General features: G+C 51.2%; 1 protein-coding gene across 12 annotated transcripts in view; it reads left to right on the top strand.

The window, feature by feature from the left end:
• The window catches only part of Agap1 (ArfGAP with GTPase domain, ankyrin repeat and PH domain 1), a 436,093-nt gene that overhangs the window by 104,385 nt on the left and 308,376 nt on the right, over positions 1 to 23,332 (top strand). For 7 of the 12 annotated variants that reach the window (XM_029539047.1, XM_029539050.1, XM_029539049.1 and 4 more), the window contains exon 1: positions 16,573 to 17,541. The exons of the other annotated variants lie outside the window; for them this stretch is intronic. In XM_029539047.1, the coding sequence (XP_029394907.1) occupies positions 16,635 to 17,541 (907 nt within the window). In that variant the 5' untranslated portion in view covers positions 16,573 to 16,634. Of the gene's footprint in view, positions 1 to 16,572; positions 17,542 to 23,332 lie in introns of those variants that run through there. 12 annotated transcript variants of the gene reach the window in all.

Raw genomic sequence — 23,332 nt, forward strand, 5'->3', positions numbered from 1 at the left:
ATGGGATTACAGAAAAGACTCACAGGATTTGACCCCTGTTGTTCGCTGAAATTGAAAGTTTTCGGTTTTTACTATGACTGTGTGTTGATTCCCACTGATTCCTCCCCGGGCTTGGAGTACAAGTGACATGAATCCACCTGGAGGGATAGACAGGTCGGTCAAGCTGAAGTGTTTCCTAATGGTTGCCTAAAGGGGACAGGAAGACCAAAGGGTTTGTAGCTATAGATAACAGTGAAGTTGGGGGTCAGCTTATTTTCATTTTACAAGGTGTCTGGCAGGCCAGCCTTCTGGATGACATAGATAGTATCATCTGCAGTCAGTTAATTGACAGTCCCTCAGCTTGATCAAAAGCATGATGTCTCTTTAGATGCAGCCCAGCTGGCTCCTGTGCCCTGACTTCCATATTTACCAGGGAGTACCACCCTGGCCATTTGGTCCCCCATCTCACCCACAGCCCTCCTGTTTCCTCTGGGCAGTCTTTGTGCTTGGTTAGTCTGTCAGCCTCCATGAATAACAGCCTAAGGAGGTTACTTAGTTGTCACTGGGGTGGCAGTGCAGGGTGACAGTGCTGCTTCTGTTACGATGGCAACACTGCTGGTGTGTGGGGTGTCAACCCCAAAATTTTATGGGAAGAGAACTTGTGTCTCGAGTTTAACAGAAGCGTAGAGGTGGTCAGTAATGGTGCTCTGACTGCTCAGCAGAGTGAGTGAGTGGGTGGGTGGCAGCCATGTTTTTGAATCTCCCTGACCATGGACGCATCACCAGCCCCTCAAAAGTTTTCCCTTCCATGAGAAGGAAGGGGTGCCCATTGCTGAGGACACAGGAGCCCTGTGTCTCTGCAATGCATTCCTGGCCTGGCACCTGCTGTCTTCAGATCTACCCCACCTGCTCTCCATTGATAGGTTAAGTATAGGGAGACTTTTCAATCTAGATTTAAAAATGGTTGGCTTGAACAAACCACAGAGCTAGACGTAACCATACTTTAAAAAAGCTATTTTGTGTTTTTGCTCAGAGCATAAACACAATTGTTGAAAAGCTAGTTTGCATCCAAGTTTTAAAATTAAAAATAGCTTTTGTTAGGGCTGGGGTATAGCTCAACAGAGTACTTGCTTAATGCATACAGAGCCCTGGGTTGCTCCCCAGCACCGCATAAAGCTGAGCGTTATGGTACATGCCTGCAGAAATGGAAGAAGGAGCCGGGAAATTCAAGGTCATCATTGGCTACTCTGTCTCAAAACATAAAACAAACAACAAAAATGTAGCCATTAGTATACCTTACCTAGGGTCCATTCCAGGCCTCACAGTCTTTTGGATGTTCACTTCAGCATAGGTTTAGCAGCATGAAGAAAGATAGGGGAGAGGGGGCTCTGTTTACAGCTCTATATTTAGTGCCATATGGGAGTCCTCTCCTTAGCTCCTTTGTCATACCCACCATAGATGGCACCATGACAGGAGAGACCATCATAGGCACGCCACTGCCCTCACACAGACACCCAAGTTAAGAGGCAGGTCAGACAAGGTGAGGGTCATCCTTGGAGATCCCCGTGTGGGTATGCTGCAGATGAGTGACCCTGAGATGGTGACACATCTGAAGTGACATGAACTAGATACTAGTAGTTATTAGTAGTCAGCGGTGCCCCCAGGTGCACGAGTGTTGACAGGCATTCTAATGGAGCCCACAGGAACTTGAAGATACTCCTCTTTCTTCCCACACATCATCCCCTTGATTATAATTTGATCAGAAAGCTTTCTGCCTTGGATCTCTGCTTTATTTTGACATAGGCAAATTATTTGCAAATTAGAATACAAATATCCAAAATAGTCTATTGGGATCTTCGAGTTGTTTCTCTCAGCTGTGTCTAGGCCAAAGTCAAACAATACATGGAGCAAACAGTGTGGGCTCAGTTCGGTTTGACTCTGTCACTGTGATTCACATTCATATAGGAAGCCCGGTGAACTTGGAAAGAAAATGACTTTCTGATGGGATCCTATCATTTCAAACAAACGTCTTCCATGAAGAAAGAATATTAATTACGGCTGTACCCAGAGCAGTCCCCCTCCCCGTTTTGAGTTGTGTGTTCATCTAGAAGCACAAGGTCAGCGTAGATTTAAAAGCAGATGTACGCTTTGAAATTTAATTCATCCTGGAACTGAGAGCAGGACTTACTGGGGTATACAGGTGCCAGAAGTCAGGCAGGCTGTGGCTTCCACTTTTGTTCTTTAAAGCATTTTATTCCATTGGGAGGTCAGCGCCTGGGACGCTCCGCTTGTGTGGCACCAGACTGAGCAGGTGAAGATGATACAGGCAGACTCAAAAGGGAGGCCCCCGGCTTTGGTTATAGGTGACTTCAAGATCAGTGGGATTCAGCAACATCTTTGAAAGTCAAGCTCAGTGGCCGGTGCTTGCTTACATGGGGGCCTTTCCCCGTCTGTGTTCAGTGTTGCCCTCGTTGTCCCCACTTCCCAGAGGGAAGACTGAGTTATCAGGGTTGTGTTGAGTGCTCTCATCTCATCAATTAAAACCCAGCACAGGCCTTCTCTGGCAGGGCTGCCTGTGAGTCAGGCAGGGGCAGGGCCTTGGCTCAGTGTGCTGCTCTGCGGGGTGCCTTGGAGCGGGGGTCTCCTATCTGCTGAGGAAGGAAACGCTTGTGCCAGGCATGCATTTTTAACACATCTCACAGAGCAGGATTCACTCGCACATGTGTGTTCAGTGGGGACCCTCTAAGGCCTTTGGGTGTGTGTGTCTTTCTCCTTCTCTCTGTGTATCTGTGTCTCTGTCTCCCCCTTCTCAGTCTCTCCCCCTGAGTGTGTGTGTGTGTGTGTGTGTGTGTGTGTGTGTACGCGCATGCTCATCTGCCTGTGGTGTTGTTATAAGTGCCCTGGAGTGATTGATGTTGGAGTAAGAGCCTGGTTTTGCTATAGGGATTTATAAGGGGTGGGGCGTGTTGCTGCTGCAGGCAGTGATTAGAGCTTTGGTGCTTCTAACTAAATAGCTATCTTGGCAGTGTAGCTCAACCGTGAAAGCCAAGGGAATGCTGTGTCCGGAGAAGGCAGACCATAGCTCTTTCCCTGCAAGGCTCCTAGGGCTGTCCTTTCTTGCAGCCTGCACGTCCCATTCTGATGCCTCCAGGGCTGCGTCTGCTACTGCCAGCTAATGAGGCCACATGTAGGGAGTGAATATTGCCACCATCTGTCTTGGTTCCTCGTGCCCTAGTAGGGGCAGATACCTGGATCCAGGAAGGTGCAGCTGCTGTGTAGTGCGGGCCCAGTGTGCTTGTATTTGGTTCCCAGCCTCAGATTGGATTTGCATGAGTTCATCACAGTCTTTTCAGGACACAGCTTTCAAAACAAGGGAGTGAAGCCTTGCACACGGTGTCTATAGTTGGCATTGCTGGAGAGGTGGGGCTTTATCCTGAGAGACCAGAGGTTTCCCTGCCATCCCTAGGTGACCTGCAGTTGCAAGTTGCTGGTAGTCCAGGCCCCGACTGCACACTGGGCCCTGTTTATGCTGCTGTTGTCCTGAGTTTATTACTGAGGAAAGAGCCTTAGGATTATTCAGACATTATGAAGGTGTTGTTGGCATTGCCAACTTGCCAGGGTCTGTGAGTGATTTCTAGATGGATTAATTGGCATGGGGAGACTCACCGTAAATGTGGATAGTGCCATTCCATATGTTGAGGTTCCAGATTGAACAGAAATGAAGAACTACAGTTGTGTGACTAGCTGCGTCCTGCTTTATTGCCATGATGCTCTGGTATGCCTGAGCTTTGAGCCTCAATAAGCCTTAATAAAGCTTAAGGTATTTCTGCCAGTCATTTTGTAACAAGAAAAATAACTGAGACAGAGACGGTGAAAGCTGTGGGCTGTTGTCCTAGTGCCCAGTCCCTCAGAATGTGACTGTAGTTAGAGATAGACTTTATCAAGGTGGTCAACACAGGGACCTTTGTCCAGTAGGGCTGATGGTCCTAAGGAAATCAGAACATGACAGACATGCAGGAGAGGATATGCAACACAGGGATGGAGGGGGTCATTTGACACAGGTAGCCTGCAGCATCCACTAAGGGGTACCCCGATTCTGCATACATCTTGGTCTTGTTCTCCACTCTATAGAGCCATGAAAATCTTTCACCTGTCATTGAAGCCCCCAGTCTGTGTAACTACATGCTGGCAGCCTTAGCTAACACAGGGTAGTTCTAGCAGGGGCCATTAAAATGTTCAACAGCTCCATATTTAAGAAAGCTTTTTCTTTGCACGTTCCTCTCCTGCCTGCAGAACGTGAGCATCTGATAGGGAAAGGACTACTACTTCCTCTAACAGAAGTAAGAGAGTGGCTACCCCTGGCTCCTGCAAGGGTCTATATGTCTTCAGAGGAACAAGCAATTCCTCTGGTGCCCAGACCTGGGGAGAAATCTAATTATATCCAGAATGCCTCCATGGGAAAGAATTTACGGCTTTATAAGTGAGTGTTTCCGATTTAGGGAAGGGAAGTTTGGCAATGGGAGACCTTGCTGCCTTGCTGCCTTGCTGCCTTCCGGGCTGGAGGTGGAGTCTGGGAGCCTGGGAGGATGAATGGTGGAGCCCAGGCCAGTAAAGCCCTGAGCTCCACAGTGGCTGGCCTGGGGTAGGTAGGGTAGGCAGGACAACAGATACCATGACAGTGTATGGGCTTGGCATGACAGCCATGGGGTACCGGTGGGGGCTGGGGTTCAGGCAAACAAGGCAGTCAACAAGGGGGTGGTCTCAGATCCTGGCTGACTCCACTCCAGGGGCTCAGTAGGGCAGATGGTTGGGGTGAGATCGCAGGGCCTGTACTAACCCTGCTGTCCTCCCTCCTCAGCTCTGGTCCCCCGGCCTTCTGGCTTCCATGTTTCCCCTCAGTTACTGTTTGTGCTTGCTTGTTCTGCATCCTCTCTCCCATGCCACTTCCCTTCCCCTCTCTCTATTCCTCCCCCTCTACCATCTCCTTCTTCCTCTTTCTTCCTGCTTCCACTTAGGCAAGCAGAATGACTCACAGCCCCTCGGTGCATTCTGCATCAGCTTCAGCTGACCACTGGCCAGACATATTGGTAACAAAATCTCAGCTGTAACAAGCATGTGTAGCCCCTTTTCCTTGTACCTATTTCCTTAAAATACAGCATAACAAAATAACGATTGAGATACCAGGAGTTCTGGTAAGTGTTCTAGAGACACAGCTATGTAACACTCACTACACCCTTTCAAGTACAGAATTGGAACATCTTGGATTTTTGTGTGGGTCAGGATAGCCCAGCAAATAGATGTTTCCCATGGGCTGCTTGGCCTCAGCGAGTTTTTATGTCTCCTGTGGGATCCAGGCACAGTTAGAACCTGTGACTTTATCTATTCATAAAATAGTAATAAAAGTAGTCATACCTGCCCTTGAATGTCCTCATATACTGGCCTGGCACCAGGAGGGGCAAGATGAGCCCTAACAGGAGCTTGGCTGCAGAGAGAAGGGGGAGGGCTGGGAACTGTGATGACCGTGGGTCGGCAGTGATCTTACTTTCCAGAGATGAGGTGTTTTGCTAAGAGCTCCGTGGCATAGTGTTTGGGGCCCGGGGGTCTCTGTTATCCTTTCTTGCACCTTCTTTGAATCAGATCAGGTTTGCACTCCCCACAGGAAAGAGCCACATGCTGCCACCTCCTTAGGTCAGTCCTCAGCTAGGCTGGAGGAGTGTAGGCCAGGTGGGCTGGCACCGTTGTGACCTGCGTGTGTTGGTGTTTGGTAGCAGCCTAGGAATGCTTCGAAGTCCCAGAGGAACAGAGGCTCTTAGAAGCTTGCTTTCCTTGGTGCAATGTGTGCACCACACTGCCACACAGCAACACTGCATTAGGAGCCTGCTCCCCCTGGGTATAAACTCCAAGTTTTTCAGAGACTTTTGGAGAAAAGCCCCAGGGGAATATTCTGCTTTCTGTCTGCCACCACTCCCTAGTCCTGAAATTTCCCATGGTGACTGTTGCTTCTCTGGAAGTCCTTTGACAGAGAGGGGAGCAGCAGGTAAGGTCTCCATTCTTTCTCTGGGAGCCAGGATGGGACCCCTACATATCCAGCCATCACGGCAGCCCGTGCTGTGACAGCGGTGACTGAGAATGCATGCAGAGCTGGGCGCTGGGGAACTCAGGTCCCGCCACCAGCCCTGGCTGCAAGGCTGTTGCCAGTCTCCTTTGAAGCAGCCCCAGGCCACTCCACCTCTTTTTCTCTGGCTACTTCCAGTCCTAGGGATGCCAACGTTGGGCATGGTGTGGTTCCTATCCTGCACCCCACTCTTATGCCTAGCACCCTATTCCCTGAAATGAAGCAAGGCCTGGGCTCTCCATGGGCAGTCGTCACATTTGGAGCAGCCCTTCCCCCCAGGACACAAAGTAAGTATGTTTTCATGGTTTCCACTGAGGGAGGAACAGGCTACCACAGAGGGCGGCCACCCGGGGTCAGCTGCACTCAGGATTTTTGTGGTCAGGGAAGAAGTGACTCACCATCTGTCCTTCTCCATGTCTGTTCCTAACTTCGAGAGGTTGCATGGGTAAACTTCCGTGTGGGAGAGGGGTCCAAAAAGGGTCACCGTGGGGGTGCAGTGCAAGTCAGCTGATCTGGCTGCTACCCTGCAGAGGTGATCCTGAACATCCCCCCACCCCCAGCCAGTAGGACTTGTCTGTCAGGAAACTGGTGGTGGGGAGGGGGAAGCTGCTGTCCCTGAGACTTGAGGTTAAATTCCCCGGGAAGACGTAGGGAAGAGTGTCTATTCTTCAGGGAGGGCATGGCCAAGGCCAGCAGAAAACAAAACAAAACAAAGCAAAGCAAAACAAAACTAAACATATTAGGCTCCATCTTGCTGGTTCCAACAGGTGTCATGGGATGAGTGCAAATGATTTGGTTAGGATTGAGAAAGGAGATGAAGATGTGCCAGTGGGAGGTGGGCGCAGGGGATGAAGGTGTGCCAGTGGGGGGTGGGGGCAAGGGATGAAGGTGTGCCAGTGGGGGGTGGGGGCAAGGGATGAAGGTGTTGCCAGTGGGAGGTGGGGCAGGGGATGAAGGTGTTGCCAGTGGGGGATGGGGGTAGCCTTGCAGTAAACACTGGGTCAACACCTCACACACTGGATCATGCTTGTCTGATTGTCATAGCTCTGTCATGTTTTTCACAGGCTCAGGGCTCCCTTGCTTGGGTCCCAGGCAGGGGTCTGTGTCATTGAAGTCATGGAACCTGGCTCCAGCCAGAGAGTTCTGCAGGGTGGCTGAAGGTGTCAGGCTTGGTGCCACTTGAGGAGTGTGCATTTTACTCTGCAGGCAAGACATGGTTACTGAGCAGAACTGCATCGTGAAACCGTGCTATCAGGGGTGAGGACCATTCTGGAGAGGGAGCTGAGTGTAGGCGTGGAGGAGGCTGGAAGGATGCTTGGCTTGGACGTCCTTCTGTGTGGGGTGGGAATGGGAACTCCCTAGAGGGGAAGGAAGTAGGTCTGACTAGAGCACAGGAGATGGGCGCCGCCTGGAAGGCCTGCAGGTGGAGGAGGGCTCCTTCTAGGTGACTATAATGAACAACACAGGGTCACCTGCCAACTCAAATGTATGACTGGACCTCATTGTACAGGGGACAGGCAGCTTGAAACATTGGAGCGGGATAGGGCTGGCTGGGGCTGCAGTGAGGGCCTAAGTCTTGTTAGCATTGCAGGAGAGGTTGGTGATACCTCTTGATGTTGCTGCATATGTCCTAGAGTGTTCTTCTTAGGGATGAGGATAAGGAGGGAGGGACATGTTCTCAGGTGATGTCTGTGCAGGTCCAGAAACCATGTCTGAATTGGAGTCTCAAAGGGTCTCCTTTGGGCCATGACCAGGCATGACATCTTAGAGTCACGAGGAGCAGGTAGGGAAGTATCTGCTGTGGACTGTGATGTCCCCTGTTCTTTGCTGGGTAGAGAGGAGAAAGCTTAGACTACAGCTGTCAGCTCTAGGTATGCAGCTGTGTGGCTTAGGGGAGGAGCCCTGGAGTGGAGGGAACACGAGGGGGCAGGCAGGTGTGATGGTTGCCTTTGTGATGGACTGGTCTTGTGGGATGGATAAGAGGCCCAAGGGGCATGGAGTTAGTCCCTGCTTTGTGTGTTCCTTGCTGTCAGCATGCAGCAGTGTCTCAGAGGGCACTGCCCAACAATGCCCAGAGTGCCTGTTTCCAGATCCTGGAACTTTTGCCTTTGTGTGGGCTGACAGTTCTCCATCTTTAACATCACTCCTGACACAGAGTGCAGAGTTGGTGGGAGGACCATCATTACAAATCCTGGGATGCCCTGAATTGGTGACCATTGCTCTTCAGCTCACCATTCTCCTTCAGCTTGTCTTCCTTTGTGGAAGAGTTTGGAGCTGGTGCTGAGTTTGGAAGGAGTCACTGGTAGCTGAGTGTCAGAGCATGGTGAGGAAGTACAGTGGTTGGGGCAAGGCTGGGTTCCTGGCAGAGCCCTGCTCCTTCATTCTCACCCCACCCCCACCGCACCTCAGCCCTACCTCCTGAGCTGTAGAAGTTTAGCTTGTTGTCTGCCTAAGGCCCCTGGGGGCAGGTGTGAGGCAGGTAGGTAAGAAGTCATGGATGTTTTCTTCTCTGTTAGTGCCAGCCATGATGTGGGGACTTCTCCTTCTCATCCAAGGAGCTCAGGTACAAGGAAGGCAGTTACTCCCCTGTAACTGCCAGGGGAAGTGGTTGCTGTGTGCTGCTTGGGTTTGCTTATCCTTGGTGCCTGAGGACCACTGAAATGATCCACTGGTTGAGGTTGACAGTGGCAGGGAGAGAGGAAGGGGAAGGACATGACATTTAGACACAGAGAATGGATCCTCTCTTGAAACCTCTGGTCATAAAATTCCCAGTAACCCTGTGGGAGAACCCAGCCTGGGATGCAGATGTGGTAACTGTGTGCAGACCTGGGGCACCATTTGGGGCCTTGACTTTTATCTTCATGTAAATGCCAGGAAAACCTGTCAAACCTTTCCGTGTAGGAAGATGGGGTGGCCCAAGGGTTGCTTTCTTGGCTTTCTGCTAACATCTGCTGAGTAGTGCCCTCCTCTCTGCCTAGCTACCACCGTCTTCATTGGAGCCACTGTGCCTACATGCAGGCGACTCTCAAGATCAGGCCTCTTCAACTGTTGATGGTCCTTCCTAGAGGATCTTCATCAAATCTCAGTCACTCTGTCCTGTGTAATTCTGTTGTACTTGCATGTAGTCTTGAGATCTCTGCAGGTGCTGGAGTTTACAGACTGTGAAAGGCCAGCAGAAAGGAGACCTAACTGCTTCTGTTGGGAAGGCGTCGTCCATACTGGGGCAAGATGTTCTTTTCTGCTGGGGCAGCTGTATTGGGGTTAGCTGCCATCCTGTGAGCAACTTGTGATCCACGCTGAGAAAGCCTGACCACCTTATTAGTCCTCCAGGCTGGATTGTGGTAGGGACATACTTTGGCTTGTCTTCGATGCTCTGAAGAAAGGGGTAGATGTTTCCAGCCCCCTAGGGAAAGAGTTTCTGTGACACTGGGACATACTTAGCAGCCAGTGAGGGGTGTGTCCTGTTTGTTGATGCCTCCTAATTTCTTTTCCTTGGCTGCATGCACACAGCTGATGTGTGGTAGGTAGGAGGGAGATGGGGTGGGAATCCTTCCGCACGCTGCGGTTGTGGCCATGTAGAGTCCTTGGGGAGTCACTCTAAGTGGGAGCTGCTGTGCTAAGTGTTGCTTGAATTCATTTCTGTAAAGTGATGGCTCATAGATCTGACTTAATGTCTTAAGTCTTCTTCACTGACACATAGAACGTTTTCTTGTGTGGTAGTGAAGCTCCTCACAGTGGATGCTCTGCAGAGCATGCTAGAAAACCACAGCCTCTCGATGGTCCACGCAGGTGGAGATACGGTTTTAGCTTGGGACTGTCCTTGGTTGTTCCAGGCAGTGTTGAAAAGCTGTGACTGGGTTTGGGTCCCTCCCTGGTCCTTCGGCAGAAGGCTCTGTTAGCTTCTGTTCAGATGGCATCTCTTTGGGCAGTGACAGTGTAGGATCCCGAGGCTTTGGAGAAGCCGGTCAGTGTTTGTCTTAGGGTTTTACTGCTGTGCACAGACACCATGACCAAGGCAACTCTTGTAAGGACAACATTTAATTGGGGCTGGCTTACAGGTTCAGAGGCTTAGTCCATCATCATAGTAGGAACATGGCAGCATCCAGGTAGGCATGGTGCAGGAGGAGCTGAGAGTTCTACATCTTCATCTGAAGGCTGCTAGCAGAATACTGGCTTCCAGGCAGCTAGGATAAGAATATTAAAGCCCTCACCCACAGTGACCCACCTACCTCAGCAGGGCCACACCTTCTAATAGTGCCACTCCCCAGGCTGAGCATATACAAACCATCACAGTGCTGGTCTTTCCTGACTCCTGTACACCTAACTTGGGGCATTTATTTGTAGTTGAAATGAATGTATTGTTGCCTAGCTATAAATGTCTACAAAATTGCTCCCAGCATTTTATTCATGACCACAAGACTTGTTTCATTCAGTATTTGGTAGATGACCTGTCTATCCTCACAGGATGATGGGTGATCTGATGACCTGCATCTCACTATTGCTGCTCTGTTTAATGGCTGATTCCTGGAAAGAAGGTAGTCCCTCTCACAGAAAGCCCAGCTTGAGCCGCTGGCCACTGTTCACCCATGCAGAGGTGGGAAGCCCAGCTCGAGCTGCTGGCCACTGTTCACCCATGCAGAGGTGGGAAGGTGTGGCTGGGAGGCACCTTTAGTTTCTGCTCAGTGTAGAGTTTGCACCTTTGGAGCAGATATGCTTCACCCATGGCAGTCTTGTCCTCTGGTCATTTGCCAACACTTGGAGACATTTTTACTGATATAGTCAGAAAGGGTATTACTAGGATCAAGTGGGAGGAGGACAGGCCTGCTGCCTGTAAGGAGGCTCTGTAACAATGGACTGGCCTGCAAAGTGTCACAGCATTGAGGGGGCCTGGCCTGGAATCTCTTCCTCTCAGCGTCACCCTGCCATGTACTGTGGGCACTGTTCACTTCCCGCTCTTGGCCCTTGGCAAACAGCTTCCTACTTCTCTGACCTTCTGCCCTGCAGGTTCCTCCTCTCCTTCCTGCAAGCCTTCCTTGTACTAAGGCCAGCTCCATGTACAGACACCAGCAGCAGCAGGTGAACAGTTGGCCTCTTGTTGGAAGTCAGTCAGCACCTAGCATGGCTGACAGGTCTCCCTTGCTTGGTGGCTCAGCAGCTGGAGGACACGTGTCCTGGCCTCTGCATCATACAGAGTGTGTCTCACCTCCTGAGGTGCTTACCTGGCATCAGGGACTCCCTGGGACTGAGCTAGACTCTACTCTGCACTACCAGGGCACTAAGACTCCTGAGCTTTCCCCTCACATTGGGGGACCGTTACCCGTTGATCCTGTCCATGCTGCTTTCTAACAGGAGGTGGAGGGCAGCCCTTTGTCCTGGAGTCAAGCCAAATTTGGTTTTGGTAAGTTTCCCTGACCAGACTTCCTTCCTTGTTAGTGTCTAAAATGTGGTAACATTGTCACTGAGGTGACAGCCAGGAACCCCCAGTCACAATGGAAATGCTTACAGAAGCACACTGCCAGCAGGTGTCTGGCCACACACAGTCTCTGGCCTGTTGACAGCCTTGACTTTTGTGGCTGCTCCCCGAGGAACAGCACAGACAGCATCACGGTGCTCAGAGGATCCGTGGTCCTGCTTTCTGCTTAGTCAGCATGTCCCTGCCCTGAAGAGGAGCACACACTCTCTTCCTGACTAAGCCATCAGGTTCAGTTGCTTTTCATTCACATTTCTCCCTGTATCTCAGGGGGAGCTGGTTATGGGTACTGAACCCAGGGCCTTGCACCTGCTAGTCAGCAGACGTTCCATTAAGGAGCCAAAACCCTATCGCTGTATTTTTGTTTTGAGACAGGTTCTTGCTCAGTTACCTAGAGGAACTTGAACTTCTTCTGTGACCCACAAATGCCTCAAATTTGCAGTCCCTCCTATCTTAACCTCTCAAGTCTCTGGGATAGCAGGCCTGACATGATTGTATTTGCAACCTTCAGCTTATAAAACACAAAAGCTGGGGTCCCCACAGACCGCATCATCCAAGGCGGGGACAGTACACAGAGCACAAATCTCAAATCGGAAGTCCTCTGAATCAGCCTTCCTGATGGGATGGAGACTCACGCTGAGAAGACCTGAAGATGACATACAGCATCGACCTGTCAGGCAGCCAGCTCCCAGAAACTAGCCCCCGAAGCCCAGCGAGAAGTGCTCTGTGGCTCTGGGCATCTGTGCCCAGGAGGACCATGCGTTGTGGTGTCTGCTGCCAGCAGACAAGCATCTAAGAGACTGTGCCCTGATTACTAGCTATCAAATTGTGTTTTTTGGAAAATTGGCCTGTGAATCAGGCTGTTCCTCTGCTGACTTGCAAAGAGGTTCCTCTACATAAGGCTTATAGGCTCCAACCAGTACTTGCAAAATCTAATGTTCACGAAGGAGGCGTAACTGATGACCTGCTAGAAATGGCACTGGACGTAGGCCTAAGTCTTCTGTAAGCTTAGGACTGAGGTGGGTGGCCAGCTGCCAAGGCGAGGAGTTAGGGGATCAGGAGGGCTATTTGGACTCTCTAGGCTTTTCTTACTCAGACAGTTGAATCCCTGCAGTGCCCAAGCCATGCCCATGTGCTATTGAAGGATAGAGCAAAGAGATCAAGGACACAGTGTGTGTGTGTGTGTTTTTTCCAAAATGGTGATATACTATATGATATGTGTGGGAAATTCAGTTTGGATGTGGTCTGGTAGTATCCATTTAGGAACACCCAACAAAATACTCCAGGAGCGCTCAGCAAGCCTTGTGAAGCATTTTCTTTCAGCAGAGGCAGGTCTGGCTTTGTGCAGGGGATTTAGGTTTTGGAGTGACAGGCTCAGGATCCTGTGTCTTCTGAGACTGGGAGAGCCCAAGTCTCCAAGGCTGTGGGGAGAGACCGCGCTATGACAGGGACATGTAGGCCTTCAGGGGGTGTTTAGGACTGGCATGTGGGGCTCCTGCTTCCTCCTGCTTAGAGTGCAGAGAGAGAGCAGCAGCTTGGCTAGCTGGGTGCTCTGAGTCTCCCTGGGAGACTGTGTGTCATCTGAGGTGGATGGAATGGATTCTTCTACTCTGCAGCTTGCATCCTTGTAGGGTAATGCACAAAACCTGGGATGGATTCCATACCAAGAAAGAATAAAGGTAGCAGTTATCAACCTGCCTAATGCTGAGACCCTTTAATACAGTGTCTCAACCTTAAAACTATTTTGTTGCTACTTCATAACTGTATTTTTGCAGCTGTTGTGAACCACAATGTAAACATCTGTCTCAGGCGACCCCTCTTAAAGGGTCATTTGCTCTCCAAAGGTGTAGTGACCCACAGGTTGAAGTCCATGACTGTAAAGGAATCCCCCCCCCCACGCCCTCATTTTATGAAGTATGCTTCAGGTACTAAGGGAAATGCATCTCCCTTTCTTTACTGTGCACTAGATGCTATTAAGGTTCATGTTGGCATTTCCCAGAGGCCTTGTTCGTACACACTGAGAGTTAGCCTCCAGTTCCAGTGACCCTAGGGTTGCAGCCCTTTCTTTCCTGTGGGCAGCTCCCACATCTCATCTTGAAGATCTGGGGACCTGGAACTTTTGAGCCACTGTACTGCTATAAGGCTAGGCTGTGGCCAGGTCCTGGTGGCACTGATTTATTAGATGAGTGGCATGCTGGCTACTGTTGCCACTCTGAGACTTCCCTCCACCGTTTCTTTCAGTCCTAAAATTACAAACATCATTTTTATAAGTTTGTGAATTCCTCGAGGCAAGAGAACCCTGTCTTGTCCTTTTGTATGTAGTATAACACACACACACACTCTCTCTCTCTCACAGTCTCTCTTTATGAATAAATAAGTCCATAGAACTTAATACTACTTAATAATACTTCCTGGTTATACCTGGAAGTTTAATTTTTAATGGCGTCTAGGCCAGTACTGGTCACACTTTTCTGCTTTTTGTTGCCAATGAATCGGCAGAAACAAAAGATGTGAATGCAGACCTGGGCACTGAGAGTCTGACTTCCGAGTTCCAATCTCACCCAGGAGCTAGCTGTGCAGTCAGTGCTGGGGGACTCACAGCCTGAGCCTCAGCACTCAGCATCCTAACTGGATAGAGGTAGACATTTTAACACGCTTCATGCCTGGTGTCTACCCTAGAATAGCTGGTGGCTCTTGAGTTTTATTAGGGAGAGCTGCTTTATTGAAACAGAGGAAATCATGGCCTTGACCTTTGAATGGCCTGTCTGGAGGACTATTGTAGAGACCAAGGGTTTCAAACAGAATGTCTACCTTGTCCATAACTGATGGTAGGGATCTTGTAGTTGAGGTAGACGTCACCGGTGGTGTCTAGCTATATTTTGAAATCTTTGAAAGTGAAATACAGGTTGGAACGATGACTGAGTGGGAGAAGTACTTGCCATACACACATCAGGACGGGACTTTGGACTCCCAGGACCCACTTAAACGTCAGGTGGATGCGGTAGCCCACCTCTAATCGCAGTACGGAGGAGACAGAGGTTGGGAGATCCATGGGACACGCTGGCTAGCTAGGTCAGATACTTTATCCCAGTGAGTCTGCCTGCCTTCCTGTATAAGATGAGTTGCTGAGAGGAAGGGGACCGACATCCACCTGGGGCCTTCACGTGCACAGCACCTCCTCCATGTACTCCCACCCCGACGCATGCTTGCCCACATGCAGGCAATAAGTACATGAGTCACGTAGAAGCTTTTCTAATCGTTTTCCATTAAAATCCGGGTGTCATAGACTTCAGTTCTTTTGGGCGACCTGACTCATTCATTCATCCTCTACCACTGTCACTGGCATGAACACAACAGATGCCTCCTACATTTTGTGGTGACTAGAGAGAGCCCTTAGAAATGCCTGACCTTCCCAGTCACCTGCACCTTGCTGATGTATAGCCTCCAGGAACCCCTGGCCTTTGTAGGCTAAGAGGAGACCCCATCAGCATCTGATTAGTGGGCCCTGTATATAATGCACTTTCTTCTTGGACCTGTAAACTGAGAGACCAAAGCAGCTCATCTGTGGTCTGAAGATCTGGCTTGATGTCTGTATATAAATCCTGTATCACATGGGGGTGGGGATGAACACTTGGGGAGGTGAGCTGGAGTGAAGGGAAATGCAACTTTTAAATATTCATGGTAAGTATGCCTGACCCCCATGAATGAGGTTCCATGGTGAGGTTCCAGTTGCCTCAAGAGTGCTAATCTAAGTTAGGGAGCGGTTTTCTTACAGGTGGAGAAACCAGGTGGTCAGGCAGGAGAGGAGACTGGCAAGTTGCTCTTCCTGCTTCTAAGCCTGATGCTCAGGTAGCAGATGTATATTTTGGAAAACACCATATAAATTACCTTAGAGACCACTGGCGTCAGGGAGTGACTGATTTTGTGTTAACTTTCTTTTAAAGTGATTTTTTTTATTATGTGTATGTATGTACAAGGTACCAAGAGAACATATAGGCACATTTGGAGGTCACAAGGGGGCATCAGAACCTCTGGAACTGGAGTTAGAGCTGATTGTGAATCCCTACATGGGTTGTAGGAACACAGTGCTCTTAGTTGCTGAGCCATCTCTTCAGAGCCTCTTGTTTTCTAGGAATTAACTGTTAGAAGTTACAGGTTCCAAAGAAAATCTTTATTATTGTTGAGGTCTGGTATCTTCCTTGTGGGTGGGTGGGTGGGCTCGCATAACTGGACATGTAAGACCAAACTAGCTTTAAATTCAACCATCCTCCTGCCCCAGCCTCGTGGGGGTGCTTTCCCAGCAAGTCCTTTGAGTTTCATTTTCTAAGATTCACGGATAGCTGAGGCCTCAGATGACCTTGCAGCAAGTCCTGGAGAGTGTAGTATAGGTTTACTGCTAGGAGCTGATCCGCTCCGCGCGGGGGATCCACCCCAGCGCTTGGGCCTGCCCTCCGCCGCGCTCGCCGCCGCCTCCGCGCTCCCGGGACCCGCAGGCCCTGCTGGGCGCGCGGCCCGCAGTCTCCGCACGTCGGCCTCCGCCCGCCCCGCCCCGCCCCGGCGCGCATTTCCATTTTAAACCGCCGCCCGCCCGCCCCTCGACCGACCGCGGCCAGCGCAGCTACTCGCGCGCCCCGGAGCCTCGGGAGAGGCGGAGGCTGCCGGACCGCCGAGCTGTGCAGAAAAAGGCCCTGGGATGCGCTTGGGCCCCGTGCACTAGACAATGAAGCCGCGGGCGCTGCCGCCCGCCGCGGGCCCTGTGCACCCAGGCCGCACCTGCCGGCGAGGCGGGTTCCGTGCCTGAGCGCCCGCCCGGCCCCCCATGGCTCGGCTCCCCGGGCGCGGACCCCGGCAGTCGGGCCGCGTGGCACGCGGACGGGCGGACTCCAGGGGCGCTGTTCCCGCAGCTTGAGCGCGGGCCTCGCTGCGCGCGGGGGGCGTGGGCGCCGCTCCCTGCCCGCTCGGGCTCTGCACCTGGCCAGCTCTGCGCCCGAGGCGCGCGTCCCAGTGGCCGGCGGCGCTGGATGCAGCCCGGCCTCGGAGGGCGGCGCGGCGGCCGCGGCCCCTGGGGACATGTACCTGCTGGACGGCAGCGGCGAACCCGCGTCTTCGTCCGCGGACGCGATGTCGCGCGGGACGCCCCCCAGGAAGACCGTCTACCGCATCTCGGTGACCATGGTCAGGAAGGAGCAGCTGGCCGCTCCGGCTCCGCGTCCTACTCGGCGGCCCCGGCCCGCGCGCTCCCCGGAGGCGCCCGGGCGGCTGGACGAGGAGGCCGAGGAGGCGGCGGCTGAGGATCCTGAGATCGGGCCGCGCGCCTGGGACTTCCGCGCCTTTCGCACACGCAGCACCGGGCAGCTGGAGCTCGGGCGGCTGCGGCCGTGCGCACGCGGCGCGGAGCCCGCGGACCTGATGGGCAGCCCCACGGCTGAGGGGCCCAGCAGTCCTGACGGGGAGGAGGCTCGAGCCGCGCCCCTGCGGCGGAGCCTCAGCTTTAGGCACTGGAGCGAGCCCGAGGCGCCGCGGAGCCCCGCGCTGAGCGGCGGGAGGCGCCACAGCAGCTCTGGAAGCCTGACTTGGGCGCCGGACGACGAGGTCGAGGCGGACGTGGTCCCGGAGCCCGTGGTCGGACCGCAGCCGGCGGCGGAGAAGCGCAACACCTTGGACGTGGGCGAGGTGCTCAGCAAGAACGATGCACTCTCAGACCTGGAGCGCTGGGAGCGCAGCAAGAGCAAGAACCGCACGCTGGACAACAGCGACCTGCAGCGGCTGGAGCGCGCGCGGGCCGCGGCTGCCGGCCATGGGGCCGCCTCGGAGCATCGGCTGCTGCGTTTCTTCAGTGGCATCTTCGCGCGCAGGGACGGCGGGCCCTCACCCCGCAGCGGCGCCCTGCGCTCTCGGGGTTACTTCAGCCTGCGGCGGGCCCCGGCCGACACCCACTCGTCTAGCGCCGAGAGCATCGAGGGGTCCCCGCGCAGAGGTGGGCAGCCCAGCCGGGGACTCCTGGGCAGGAGCGGTGGGGGCTGGGTCTGCGCTCCAGCCCACTGCGGTAGGAGCACTTTGAGGCCCGAGAACAGCGCGGGCACCTGGTTTTCCCGGTGTCCAGCCGGCCAGTGGTCGGGAGGGAGTGAACTAGCCTGCTGCTCAGTGCAGCAGCCTGGGTGCTACTGAATGCTGTCACTGCGTGTTTTATGTGCTTTAGCAGTTCTGGGCCTGTCCCCTGGCCTTAGCTTGACTAGGGTAAGATTACCCTTGTTGCCTCCAGCTGGTGCTAGTTCAGCCCTCTCCATCAGATGTATGGAGCTAGAGCATGTCTCTGCCTTCACCAGGGGTGCGGGTGGAATGGGCATTGCAGCTTTGGTCCTGGACAGTACAATGCAGGTGCAGCTCCTGGCTGACCAAGAGGAGCCTGGATTCCTTTTGAGTCGATCCTTGCCCCCTTTCCTCGATGCGGGGCAGGCAGTTGGTTCCACCATCTGTAAGTGCTGCGATGACTGATTTGGCGGGTCCTACCTATAGAGCTTTTGGTAGAGTCAGCTCATTACTGGTGAGAACGAATGACAGGTATCCAGGCTCCTCTCTCCTCCCGCATGCCTTGGGGAAAGCAAGCCAGGACTGGTTGTGAATGCTGGGGAGTGAGGTGACAGTCCTGCAGCCCACCCTGAAATCAGGAGTCTTTCTCACATTCCTACTGGGGCCTTGTGGAGATACTGAAAACAATACATTAGACATCAGAAAAATAACATTGGGGGGGGGGCCGGAGGCAGAAACCTCCTGAAGCCACAAAACATGGATGGAAATGGTTTCTGTATATCACCTGGAGGGAAGGCTGGGCATGGGTGGAGTAATTGTTACACCTACTGTGGGGGAAGGGGAGTGGGTATTTCACTAGGGAGATTCCTAAATCATGCTTCTAATTGCAAAAAGCTGCTGCTGCTGGCCATGAAGGTAGAAAAGTGGCATTGGAGTGTAGCCATTCTTGAGCAAATCTCAGCTGGCTCCAGCCATTCAGGAAAGAGTATCTCCCAGCTGGGCGGGCAGCACAGGGAAGCTGACTGCCTCAGGTCCAGATTCACACTAAAACCAACCTTGACAGAAGACAAGACAAACTCTTTCCATGTTGCTGCCTTGGCCCTAGGAATGTGCTAGGGAAGAGAAGCATGGGAGCCACCCCCCCCCCCCTGCTGTGGCCTGCTTGCCTGCTTGTTTTCTTTGTTTTGATAGGAAGTTACCTGTCACCAGGCTTGCTAGGGTGAGTTGCCTTAGCTGTCTAGTTTTAACATGCCTTGCAGCATTTTGGCAGACTCCTTGGTCCATTCCATTAATACTTCTTTCTTCTCTCCCTCACCACATGCTTTTACAATGTTGGGAAATGGCACGAGTTATTTTTGGGGCCAGTGGGGTTGACTCAGCCAGGTAAAGGCACTTGTCACCAAGATGATGATCGAGTTTGATTCCCTATTGCCCACATGGTGGAAGGAGAAGAACTTAACTCTCCCGGGTTGCCCTCTGACCTCTGCAGTGAACCACAGTACCAGTCTGTGAGCTCACCTATGAACATAAATGAAGAGAAAAGGAGTTGGCTTGCATTAAGGGGCTGTTGCCATTACTTGCACAGAGGAAGTGCCATTGCAAAGGCTCTTGTTTACCAGTGGGATTGCATCTGTTTTTGTGGACTTGGTAGAAAATAGTAATTATTTGCCTGGGTTCCGGGTAAGTACCTGCTTTACAGAGAAGCCGTGATTGGCATGGGTGTGCGTGAGCTGCCCCTGGATGCAGTTAAAAGCGTTTGAGGTTTGGTGTTACCTTTGGGACAGAGGCTTGGAAGTGGGTTTGCAGTAGTAAAGGTGTTAAGTGTGTTGGAAGTGTGCCCCCTAGGGGTGCAAGTTTTTAATAGTAATGGCTGTAGTAATGATCTTATTGCTTGTCTCTGTGGATTGATCATCACCACACACTTCATGGGTCCTGTAGAAAACCCACAAGCTGTGTTTCTAATCCCAATAGTTGGCTAGTAGAGCTAGTAGAGTTAGGAGGATCACCCTGCTATCTATCTTATCCTCTATCTATCTATCTATCTATCTATCAGGTCTGAGGCCTGGGCTACATCAGAGTTGTCTCAGAAAAAGGAAAACACAAGCTGAAAGTAGCTCTAAAAAAAACAAACCAAAACAAAACAAAAAAACCAGTGTACTGTATCATAGCAAACACATTTACATAGAACTCTGGGGTCTCACTTTAAAGTCTAGGTTTGTGTGTGTGTGTGTGTGTGTGTGTGTGTGTGTGTGTAGAGCTCTACACCTTTCACCCAGATGAAGTCTTTGCCATTGGTGAAAATGTCAGAAGTGTCAGGTCACTCTTCAAGACTTGGGTGTAGCCAGTCCTGAGGAGTTTAGAGATAGTGTTGTAAGCACCCCAGCTTTCAGGTCCTACCACTCGGTTAGGATCCTGTGCCTTTTACATATTTCTTTCTTAGAATGTCAGTTGTTGGGAGAGAGGCAGAGAGAGGTGGCAGGGTGGGTAAGAGTGTGTAAGTGTTCTTGAAGAGGAACCAGTTCCTAGTACCCACACCAGGCAGCTCACAGTGGCCTGGAACACCAGCTCCAGAGGGATTAGGTGCCTCTGGTCTCCATGGGCACCTGCACTCAGGCACATACTCATGCAAGACTCAAATACATGTAGTTAAATAAAATAACTCTTAAAGGATATCAGTCGTTCAGAACTCTTGAGTGTTATGCAAATGAAAATCCCTGCCCTAAAGTTACAGTTGGGTGCCCTGGAGCCCATGTTTTCCCTTGTGAATAATGCCAGGGCCAGACCCCATCCTGCCATGGCTAAACTTACTTTGGGATTCAGATGGCTTTGCAGGACTCTAAAATTTTGTTATTAGGGAGACTGGTGCTTGTTGCAGAGTGTGAAGTGTGAGGCTCCCTCTAGCTGCATCCCTCCAGGGAAGAGCCAGGGCTTCTGGGCTAAATAGTGACAAAAGCCAGGCCATGCCACTTCCAGGCTGCTTTTACTGCCCCCGAGTTTAAGCCCCTGCAGACCATCAACATCATCTGATACCTTGCTGACTTTAAATCTAGCCCACAATGATTTGGAGGTCATGATTCTAAAGGGAATTAGAGGTGCCAGCATCCAGAGACTCTGTCGAACAGCTATTAAATTGTGAGTCGGCTGTGGGAAAAGTTACTTCTTTATACAGCTATATTAAAGTAAACATTTCCCCTGTCCTCGAACACATTGGCTGGTCGAAGATGAGATGTCTCTGTTAGCATAGGCAGAAGCAAAATGGTTACATTCTCATTCTAAAATACACACAGGCTCTGGATACATGTGCAGTTGGTTTTCTGGATTGCTAATTCAAGAACGATAGGATGAAAAGATGGAAACAGCCTACCTTCTCAGGATGAAGCTTCACTGGGAAGACGCCTCACTGATGTGTGGAGTCCAGGGCTTACATGGGTTTGACACATTTTTCAGAGACCTTGTGTCAGATCAAAGGCAGCTTTGTGTTAGGTGACATGTGTGTTAGGACAGTGTGTTGACAAGAGTATAATTCAATATAAGGAAAGATCAAATTATAAATGAGTAATAGCGCCGACTGGTGTGTCAATTTGGAGCCTGTTCTCTGGTAGGTGCCATCAGACTAACTTGCTGACACTCCTGGGGACTAGCCACCAGGCTGGAGATACATATAGTCTTTTACTATGTGGGAGGATTGATTACTGCAATAAAGTGATTTCTGTGACAGCTCTGGCTAGGGCTAGCTTTTTAAATTAGTAATTTTCAACTGATTTCTGATTGTTCATTTCATCAGTGCCTGTGCCCTTTAGTTTCTGATTCCCTGGCTCTTGTATTGCATAGTTATTATGGTATGAAAGGCCTTTAAGAGTATCAAACAAACAAGAAGAAACTTTAGTGGCCAGAAGGAGGAACTAGTAATTAAATAGCTGATACAACCTGGTACATTGTTTTCCACTGGACAGGGCAAGTAGCTTGTAATGAAACTGTGTCATCATTTGAAAGATTTTGAAGTGATCTACTCCATATGTGACAGCAGCCGAATGCTGAGAATAGAAGAGCTCAGTTTGTTTGTTTGTTGTTTGGCAGGATGGGCTGGGATTGCTTAGACTCATCTCAGACTCTTCCAGCTGTGCAGGCTTTGCAGGAAGAGCAGCCTTGGAGGTCGGCCTCGGAATCTTCGGGCAGCCAGGGTTATGCTGTGTTTCACTAGGTCTCTGTCTTCTGGTTGGGGATTCATTTCAGCATAGGTCACCTGCTTGTATCTCCCTCTGTCAACTTGGGCTTGGGATACCCTACAGGAGCCCACTGCAGCCACCTCTCTGGCTGCTCAATTATTAACTGATAGCTCTTTTGTGTGGAGACACTGTTGTTTTGTTCTGAATCTTGTTGGTTTTGTTTTTCTGGTGTACCAGCGCATCCACGGGGTCATCTGCAGTGTGCTCTGCATTTTCTAGGCAGCAGAATCTGAGGCTTGATAGAGGTACAGTTTCTTCCCAGGTGCAGCAGACCTGCTAGTGCCAGTAGTGAGTTCCTCCTGTGCCAGTGCTGGTGTTATCCCTCCATGTGCTATGCACACACACAACAGGTTTGCTCTTGTTGAATGCTTGCAGGAAGGATGGATGAGAGAGCTAAGGGGACACAAAGGATGGAGCAGGTGTCTTGAGCTAGGGATGGAGTTGGCTGGTGTCCTCGGGGTAAAATGGGAAGGGTCTTGCAGGATCATCAGGCGTTTGCTACATGAGGAAAGGACTTCCCACCAACAGGTTGGCTAGGATTTCTCTCCGGAACTGCTGAGCACCCTATCCTGCCCTCAGATCTGATACATGTGGTGACAGTTACACCAACATCAAGCAGAGAAAAAGGAAAAGATAGAATCTTCTAAACAATATTTATGTTCCTGGTATAAAGTGTTCTTTTTGCAGAGCAGTGACTTGAGACAGCTATATTAATTTAAATTGTCACTGCAAGTGAGAGAGGAAAGGAAAGAGAAGTGTTTTTTCTTACCCATGCAGCCTCACTGTCAGGGGACTACAGCTGTGTGGGGCTGCTCCACATGATTAAGGACAGAATTAAGGTCAACAGATGAGCAAAGAAGAGGGGAGATTATTATCTTTTCATTATTTTGAGAGAAGGACCATCTGCCCATGGTGGTTTGACTCCTACTGAGCCCTGAGTCTGCTTGTTGGGGGGTGGTGACAGCCCTGGGGCTCCACCTTTCATGGTGCTGGGTATCACCTGCCTTAGCTTGCTCCCCTCCTGGCCACTATCTTAGACATTGTGTCAAATGCTCTTGCAGTTTAAAGGAACTGCATGTCTTCCATATGGCTAGTTTTAATTTAAAAGTGGATTCCATATAAGCCCCCATTTTTTCTTGTATTTGATTTTGGTTCTGTTTTCCCTTGGTTGCTCTCCTGGCATCACTAATGGGTACAGTGCTCAGCAAGCTTAGCGAGCTGTAAGCTCCTCTGACCCAGAAGCTGGGGAGACTCCATTCTCACTGTTAGTACCAGGGCGCACCAGGGCGAGCGCTGGATGGGGTCCCTGGCTTCTCCTTATCTAGCAAGTGGAGATAATTTTCTGAGGTGCAGTCTGTCCATGGGAGTGAAAGGGAAGAGAGAGTTATGTTCCCACACCGCCCTTGGGGGAGAGCAGAGAAGCCTTGCGTCTCTTTTGACTCGGTGCTCCGGGTGATGCTTGTGTGAGGTGGCATGCCAGCTGGTCTGGTCAGCATGCAGGAAGGCTCTCTT

Source organism: Mus pahari, chromosome 5 (genome assembly GCF_900095145.1).
Source record: "Mus pahari chromosome 5, PAHARI_EIJ_v1.1, whole genome shotgun sequence".
Taxonomy (NCBI): Eukaryota; Metazoa; Chordata; class Mammalia; order Rodentia; family Muridae; genus Mus; species Mus pahari.